General features: G+C 43.5%; 1 protein-coding gene across 3 annotated transcripts; it reads right to left on the bottom strand.

Annotated features, from left to right (window-relative positions):
• Positions 1-1567: 1567 nt before the first annotated feature.
• LOC310781325 (stonustoxin subunit beta-like) lies at positions 1568-7742 on the bottom strand. Of its 3 annotated transcripts, none has more exons than XM_083641929.1 (4): positions 7667-7742; positions 5201-5507; positions 4015-4137; positions 1568-2298 (listed from the first exon to the last, which is right to left on the bottom strand). In XM_083641929.1, the coding sequence occupies exons 2-4, from the start codon at positions 5496-5498 to the stop codon at positions 1760-1762; spliced, it is 960 nt and encodes a 319-aa protein (XP_083498055.1). In that variant the 5' UTR covers positions 5499-5507; positions 7667-7742; the 3' UTR covers positions 1568-1759. The 3 variants fall into 3 exon arrangements, with proteins under 3 accessions (XP_083498055.1, XP_083498053.1, XP_083498054.1); XM_083641927.1 differs by having other exon boundaries at positions 4015-4140; XM_083641928.1 differs by having other exon boundaries at positions 4015-4140; positions 5201-5504; positions 7667-7694.
• Between the last annotated feature and the right edge of the window lie 1720 nt (positions 7743-9462).

The following is a 9462-nucleotide window of genomic DNA, read 5'->3' on the forward strand; positions in this document are numbered from 1 at the left end:
CATTTGAGAAAGATTTTGTGTTGCCAAAAACACATTTTACAAGCAAAAACAGCAGCACAAGATTTTCGTTTTTTGGTTATAAACTGTTTATACATTTCTGGCTTGTGACAAAATACTGCAGGATATTATGAGTAGAACTTTTAACCCAAAGTCCAGAAGGGTATTGTCTATGAAAAAATGCATTGAATGAGTAGTGCCCATGACATGGGAACGAAACTCATTTTCTAAGCACTTTTTCATGGGTCCCAACACGGCCTATGAATGAGGAGCAGTCTTTTTTTCTGAATGAGGAGCAGTCACACTATAGAGAGCCGCAGGGATGACATATTTTTGTAGTCAGAACGCGGAAGTCCCGGACTTCCTGGTTCTTCACTGTTTCTGTCTATGGGATGTTTGAATGGGTTTTTGCCGCGATGCTTCAAATAAGGTCTCTGGGCAACGCAAGATTAATCAAACGCGAACCAGAGTTCAGTCGGATAATCTTCACACATGAGGACCATTTTCATGAGTTTTGAAGCATAAATGCGAGCCCTAGAAGTAAAAAGCTCATGCTAAACTAATCCAGGACTACACACAGTGTCGCATAGGCTTCCCCGTCACGTCACCACTCAACCTGGACTGTTGTTGATGTGTGCGCTGCTGTGCACTGATTACCCCAGGCTGAACCAGGTGAGGGAAAGAGAATTTCCGTGTTCGTCCTTTGAAGTGGTGACGTTATTGACGTACAATATCCCGTCGACTCAACAGTGTAGTCTCATTTAGCCGTTTGCTAGCTAGCCACCCATTTAACGGCACGTAAAAGCTTCAAAACTCGTAAAAGTGGTCCTCATCTGTGAAGATGATATTACTAAACACTGGTTCGTGTTAGATTAAGCTTGCGTTGCCCTGAGACCCTTACTAGAAGCATCGCGCCAAAAACCCATTAAAAAATCCCATAGGCGAAAACAGAACCAGGAGTGTTAGCATCGATGATTTCCGGACTCGTTCCTGCGGCTCTCTATTAAGAAGCCTCTGGGGCACTGATCAGGTGCTCCCAGTTGGCCTGATTGCTCCCAATTTGTCAGTCAGAAACAAATAAATGCCTTCAGACAGACCTTGTTTTAAAAATCTGAAGCTATCTTGTCTCAATTGTATGGATTAGTGTTGTTGCTACAGTGTTGTTACATGATACCTATAATGCTACCTACTGTACCATGTGAGGACATGGTCTATATTCAGATTGGGGCCCAGGCGGCTGAGCGCACCTCTTCCCCTGACGCCTGTCCTGCCTCCTGGGTTTCTAATGACATGTTACAGGGAATCGGATACATATTAGACATCTAGACATGCTTTTAAGGCTACTGTAAGACTTATTTGATGTGTCTTATCTAGTATCATACCTGTGATTATCATATTTCATATGTTTCATATTCTGATCTGTGAGGGGGAACAAAAGTTGAAATTTTTAGGAGGATTTGTAAGACAGATCAATTATTTCCCTATATATCTTTATTTCATAAACATGTGAACGTGGGCATACAGGCAATGCAGTGAAAATTATTTGATAAAAAAAAAAACGTCAGATAGCTGAGCCAGGCACGTCACAAAGTGCAGAAACGATAAAGAAGAGCTATCATAGAATCAGTGGCAATAACAGTAACCAATAACACACTTTGCTGGGAGAGTCTGGCAAGCAAGACTAATAACACACTGATCTCTCTGTACCACTATCTCCCTCTCTGTGTGTGTGTGTGTGTGTGTGTGTGTGTGTGTGTGTCCTCTATCTGACAAGAGACACTGAGGAACGAGCCGCAGACCACCAGAACCTAAACGCAGGGTAGAGTGGTTGAGTGAATATGGAGTGGAAGGTGTGGATGTGGGTCAGTGTGTCATAGGAAACCCTGTAGAAGGCCAGAGAGCCAGCAGGCCAGTCCAGATACACTGCTACTCTGTTAGAGACAGAGGTGGAGAGGGAAGGTATGGCTGTTTTTCTCTTATTGTGACGGGCAGTGTAACGATCAGCAAAGCAGTACACAATCCAAGACTTTTCATTCATTCCAAGATGACAGTCATCGCCCTCTCCTTTTCTGCCGATTCCTCTGTAAGTCACGCCTATATCAAGCTCTCCTTCCCACTGGACCTCCCAGTAACAGCGACCAGTCAGACCATCTCTACACAGCAGCTGTCCCCAGTGGTCAAATCTCTCTGGGTGATCAGGATATGGCTGCTGCTCTCTCAGCCTCGTCACCTTTCTGTTGTCTTCAGACAGGAGGAGCCTTCTGTGTGCTGTGTTTGGGTCCAGTGTGAGTTCACAGGCATCTGATGAGAGAACGAGACTCAATACAGGAGCAGCTTCTCATCTAACACACCTCGCCGTAATCATAGTCATTTGTTCATTTCTTAGGGGTTCTCTTTGCATGTTCCCTTGTCCCCTTTCAATTGTTTTATCTCATGAACTTCAGTGATGTTGTCCCTTTATGTCTCCATTACCTGCCTGCACGTGTTTGTATAGCCATCACTCTGATGAACACTTCAAACCCTTGTGCCCATAACTGCACGTGTGTGTGTGTGTGTGTGTGTGTGTGTGTGTGTGTGTGTGTGTGTGTGTGTGTGTGTGTGTGTGTGTGTGTGTGTGTGTGTGTGTGTGTGTGTGTGTGTGTGTGTGTGTGCACACACACACACAATTTGATGTATGCTAAATAACTGCAATGTCTGACTCAAAGCATTGGTCACATTGAACGGCAATATCTGGAAACATATCTGTATAAAGCCTTTGTTTACAATCCTGTGTGGCTTATTTATACATGTAGGCCTATTCTAAAAGTTTACTCTCAAATCTGGAGATTTTGACCAGAATCCTTCAGCAACACTTCAAAAGCCATAATTGTTTTAAAGCTGTTTTAGGGTTTAGTTAGCCTTTAAGTTTTGGTCCGAGTGAAATGTGCTATGGTCTCTCGTGATTCCAAATAGGCTCTATAGCTGAATCATAGACTATATATAGCTGAATCCATGGGTCTGACCAAGTAAAACTATTTTTAAGCATTTTACGAAATAAAAAAATTAATGGTGGACGAATGGCTCTGGTGCGTATGCCTAAACCAGGGGTCCCTAATTACTTTTCACCAAGGGCCACATTTTGCTGAGGGCTGGGGGCCGAACGGTGCCGATGACAGAAGGACGTCAGCGCGAAGAATTTGGGGCATTTAGAAGAATAACTAATTTTAAATTAACAGTTCTGATGTCATTATTCAGTCTTAACCACCAAATTGATCGTTTTCTCACTCACTCCTATGTCACCACCTGAAGGGCTTAAAATTAACTTTTTTGACCAACTGCCAATATGGCTGCTAGATTTTAAACTTAGCAGCCAATTAGAATTTCCACTAGCCAAAATGTTTTTCTTGAAATAAACCAGAATATGAGTGGGTTAGTTTAAGCATCAGTAAGTGACCCGGTATTCTCAAAGCCTGAGTTGAGGGTCACACAAGAACAAAAATGCACTCTAGAAGCTAAATAAATCCAAAACCAACCAGTTAATTATTAAAATTTTTACTTCAAACTATGTAGAACAATGTAGAACAGTCATTTCTTACACGAGATTACTTTTAGCCGTTTAGTCATCAAGATGAATGAAAAATATTCCATATTCCAGACTGAAATGTTATAACAGAAGTGGAGTATTCTTATTCAGTGTTGAACAGTAATTTCTTACATTACATTTTGCCTGATTTCATCAAGATGATTGAAAAATATTCCAGAATCCAGACTGAAATGTTACAATAGAAGTTGACTATTAGAATGACTTGAACATGAACAATTGGACACTTCCTCAGTGTTGAGCGGTAATTTATACACATGAGATTACTTTTAGCCAGATCTTGCATGTTGCATTCAGGTACACTGCAATTTATTTTATTTTTATTGTTTTGCAATTCCAGCACGGACCACACAGGGACCCTGGCCTAAACCGAAAGTGGGTGTGACTTTAGTTGTGTGTTGCTTTGTTTTCATGAATCCAAGTGAATCCACACTTACATTTGATCAGTTTCCACCTCTGCGCTGCAGTGCTGTCAGGGGGGAGGGGAGGAGGAGGAGCAGACTGGGGCTGACTGGAGGAAGCTCCTCTGTTCTCTGAAGTCTCCCCAACGTCACTGACTTCTACTGAGCGAGAGAGAGGGGGGGACCTTTACTCCTATATTCATCCCACAACTTTTTACATAAATACTGAATGAACAGAACATTCAAATTAAGGTTGTGCGCACACACACTCAACATAATAGCAACAGCTACAGTCAGCAGTATTACCCTGTACCAGAACCCCAGAATATTTTGACTATCCAAATAATGTGTTTTCACTCTGTATTTTTCCACTGTGCCAGCGTAGCTTGCAGCGTGGCTACACGGGCTACACACGGCAATGTCAGGTGAGTTACGTGGAATGGAAAGGATGGAAGTGTGTGCTTCATCACATGGCCTCTAGAGGACAGCAATGACTAAAGGCTCAATTACACTCTACGTTAGAGACTGAGACGGACAGAGCCTTCTGTCTGTACTCTGTGTTCGTTTCGTGTGTATTTCTGTCCGTCCTCTGAAAGCTTACGGATATGCATGAAACGGAGCAGAACCACACACACACTCCCACATTTGACTCTCTACTGCCCACTGGTGGATGTATTGCTTAACATGATTCCAACGTGAAAGACACATGGAAGTATGTGGGCAGTGACGATTACACCGTTTGAAATGGACGCATTTATTTTCGGATGAAAATGGAGTATAATTGGGCTTTAGGAGTCTTGACTGAGACTCTATAGCTGTTTCTCAATGTTAAGGTTCCCTCCTCGGCAAGATGCGTCCTGCCTCGCTGACTGGGAAAGATGCATCCTGCCGAGGAAGGAACCTCAACATTTGAATCCCTTTCCGCTCCCTGCGTGTCGCTTCCGAATGCCGCTGCTACTGTGAAACAGCAACAACAACACTATAGTTAGCAAGCTAAGCTAGCATTGCTACACGCTGAAAAAGGCAAGTTTTGACGAAGATTTGGATTGTGCAGTAAAGCAGGCCTGCTTATACTTTCGGTGGATGGTTGTAAAGATAACGGAGCCTTTTTACCGCTATACCAGAGTGAGGGTAAGAGGAGCCAGGCTCTCCTGTGCTGGTACAGTGTGCCGGTTGAGGTGGGATGGACAGGATGCTGCCTTGTTTTCTCTCCATGACTTACCTTTGGGTCCTGAGCTGCTGTTTGACAAATTCTGCACCAGCTCATATCTGTTGATCATCATCAGAACCTTCTTGGTCACTTCCAGAGTGTCTCCACTGTAGGTCTGCACCATGAGATCCACTGTGTCCTCCCTCTCTGCGTTCTCCAGACGGCTCTTTGGGATGCCACGCAAGCCTTCCAGGAGGTCATCCTGCTGCAGGAACCACTTGAATCTCTTGAACTCATCTCCCAAATCATCCAGTGTTTTGATAAGGAGCATTTTAGTGTTCAGGAGCTTCACTCTATCCATCGCCATCATTGCTTCCTGCTAAATTCAAAAAATATTTTCAACTCCAAGGAAAATTATGATGATTTAAAATGAATCTCATCTCATTCAAACTAGATAAGGTTTAATTATGGTAAGTATAATTATGGAGAAGTACTTTGTCAACCAGAACACAAAAGGTTACCAGCCATGCCAGCATGTGGCTGTGTGGCTGGTATAGATATTGTTTTACTTTGTTTCGAACTTCGGATTCTCACACTATGCCAAGCTGCTCATCGCAGCGAACCTACTGTATAATGTCCATTTTCTCAAAAGATTGACCACTATACAACCACCCATTATACATATAACCCTAACCCTAACCCTAACCCTATACAACCACCCATTATGCCTGAAGGCGTCTTGGTAACACTGGCTATGACACGGCCACCCGCTCCGCCCCCATGACCGCCACGTCACATCCGCGCCAGAAGCCAGAATACATCACTCTCTGTTAATCCAGCGACCTGGGTAGACTGTCCTTTCTCTTGATCTTTTTGGTAACGCTTTAGAATACAGCCCGCAAATAAGCCTGTAACTACAGGGTAACAAGATCTGTACTTCTAGGCTAATTACGGGGTACCACACCTGTACTTATAGTGTAACTACGGGCTACAAGAAGTGAATTTAGACTGTAACTAAAGGGTAACAAGACTGTACGTATAGTGTAACTACAGGGTAACAAGACTGTACTTATAGGCTAATTACGGGGTACCATACTGTACTTATAGTGTAACTACGGGCTACAAGAAGTGAATTTAGACTGTAACTAGAGGGTAACAAGAGCTGTACTTATAGGCTAATTACGGGGTACCACACCTGTACTTACAGGGTAACTACGGGGTCGCAGGCTGTATTCTGAAGCTGTCAATTCGCCCACACTTACTTAGTAACTACAGTGTAACTACAGGGGTGAGGGCTGTATTCTGAAGCTGTGTCAATTTGCCCACACTTACTTAGTAACTACAGTGTAACTACAGGGGTGTAACTACAGGGGTGCGGGCTGTATATTTGGATGGACCCTGCTGGCTCTCCATGGGCGTGCGAGTGGGGCCCGTCCCGCTCAGGCGGGTCATTCTCACCGGCCAATGGGAAGCCCAGGAGCTTCACCACATAAACGTGCTAGAGTTGGAGGAGGTTCGCCGGACTTCCAACGTCAAATACGCGGTCACCACGTTCTGATTCGTTCGGACAACATGGCCACAATCGCCTACTTGAACAAGCAGGGCGGTGTTCTCGTCGGGGAATTGTTTAAATCACCACATGACCTCGCAGTCAAATCGATACGATACGATACGATACGATACGATATACTTTATTGTCAGTTCACACTGAAATTTGTCTTGCAAGACAGCGGCAGTCCCATGTACAAACACATGACAAAGAGAACAAAACCAAAAATACAAAGATACATACACACGTACAGCACACAGAGAGCACTGGTCACTGCTCCACTGACCCTCGGCCATGTTCTTGATTAAGCCTCAGGATCGACTGATGTATAAAGGACTTTCTTAGTCTGACCTTCTTGAAAGTTGGAATTAGGTATCTCCTGCCAGAGGGCAGGAGTTCATATTCTTCATGTAACACATGATTAGTGTTTGAGGCAATATTTCTAGCTAACCTCAATACACTGTTGACATATGTAGACTCATATAGACTATGCAGTGGTTTACCTACAATTTTTGAACAAATATTCATCTGTCTAAGTAGTTGTGATTTTAAGGTAACAGACAGGCATCCATACCAGGTGGTACTGCAGTACTGTAAAACACTCATAATCACTGAAGTAAAAAAATAATAGAAGAATCTGTTTACTAGCACCAAAAGATCTTAATCGGCGAAGAAAGTATAGTCTTTGCTTCGTTTTCTTACACAGAGAGTCTACGTGGTCTTTCCATGACAGCAGGTGGTCTATTGTTACTCCTAGGTATGTGAAGGAGGCGCATACCTGCTTGATCTGTTCGTTCACATCACCTCGCAGTCAAATCGCCAGTGCTTGCTCGCATCAGAATTGTTTCAATTGTTGGGTCTAAAATAAAGAGCCTGGTCTGACTTCATATAAATCACATACAAATACTGTATAGCCCACTATACAGCCATACAGTTATGCAACGTAATCCCACATGGTTCATGTATAAAATGTTTGGTAGGATCCTTACCTGGTGAACTCAAATCCAACAAGTCAAACAGACTTTGTGCCTTCATGTGTAGAGGAAACAGTTCTGAGGCTAGAAACATCACCAAACTGGTCTAACCTGTAGCCTGAGGCAGAGAAACAACAGGTCAGGAGGCGTGGCTTCAGGAGGCGTGGCTTCAATGCGACAGCATCATACAGTGAAATAAAGACTGCTCCCAGGTCAGGAGGCGTGGCTTCAGGAGGCCTGGCTTCAATGCGACAGCATCATACAGTGAAATAAAGACTGCTCCCAGGCAGCACAGAAACAGTGTTGGGGAGTTTCATTTGACTACAATTTGCAGTAGTTGGGTTGTAGTTTTTTTTACAATACAATATGGTACAATGGCACAGCTCATTGGCCATTCAGTCATTTGTGCCCTAACGTCACAACAGATGGGTATTGGAGCCGCTTCCCTCTTCCAGAGGGGGCGCCCTAATGATTAGGGCACAAATGAAGCAGGGGTCGGAACCCGGTGGCTCAACGGGTGGAGCGCATTAAGACAGCTAGTCTAGGGAATCTGTTAGAAAAAATGACCCAACCATAAACTAATTGCAACAGAAATTATTTTTGTTGTATTCAGTTCTTGAAACCTTCCAATTTAACATACTAAAAATCCCAGTAGTGGAACATTGTCAAAATTGGCATTGTCTCCACAAAGGAGGTGATGTTTTCGGTGCCGTTTGTCTGACCATTTGTCTGTTAGCAGGAGGATTACGGCAAAACTACTGGGCCGATTTTCATGAAACTTGGTGGAAGGGTGTAGCATGGGCCAAGGAAGAACCCATTACATTTTGGGGCGGATCTGATCCGGGTCGGCTCAATGGAGGGGGCGGGGCTAGGGAAAAGGGTCCGTTGCTACGGCTAGGAAGGTCGTAGAGAGTCTGGATTCGAGAGGTGGGTAGGGGGCATGGACAGGTGTATCGGGGGGAGTGTATGTGGGAGGTGGGAGGGGGTGTGGTCAGGAAAGGGGCGGGGCTAGGGAAAAGCCCTACAAACATACTGTAACATAACAAAACAAAACATAAAAAATGTAAGTGTGGCTAATATGTTCTAATAGTTAGTGGAAAAGGGTGAGTTTTCATGCACATCTTGTTCCCTCAGACAGCCATCGCAAACCATAACTTCATAGTCATGTCATTCACCAGTCTCGCATTGGAGGCAATTTGATTTTGGCAAGGCACAGCGCAAGTTGTAGCTCAAACATGCAGACGACATGGACAGGTAGGCTAAGTCTCCATATCCGAAGGTTATGGATAAGTTGACCGCCATTTATTGTCTGTTACCAATGACAGTCATTGTCTGTTACCATTCAAAGTAGCACTTACTAGTTAGCTAATAGCTTACTAATAGGTATAGCTTAATAATAGCTTGTTAAGATACTTGTACTATCTGTTGTTATTCATTTTCTTTGTGCAAATAAACAATAAACAAAAATAAATAAACAATACACACTTACCGTAATGCAACAAGGATGCCAACTGCCATAAAACACCCCAGAAGAAGTATTTATTACATCACTGATGACATCACAATTGCTCGAGTGACATCACTGATGACATCACAAGTGCTCAAGTGACATCACTGATGACATCACAATCCATGGCTATTGGATAGTAGCTTTGATATCAATCCAATATTAAACAATTGAAGTAACCTATGCAGGAAAATGTAACCATACAAGCTCTTTCCATTGCCTTTTATTTGTTTCAGTAAATTCGTTTAATGTGAGAAACATACAGTAGATTGCAGAATCCCCCCCCCCCCCCCCCCAAAAAAAA

This window comes from Poromitra crassiceps, assembly GCF_964638095.1.
Source record: "Poromitra crassiceps genome assembly, chromosome: 8".
Classification (NCBI taxonomy): domain Eukaryota; kingdom Metazoa; phylum Chordata; class Actinopteri; order Beryciformes; family Melamphaidae; genus Poromitra; species Poromitra crassiceps.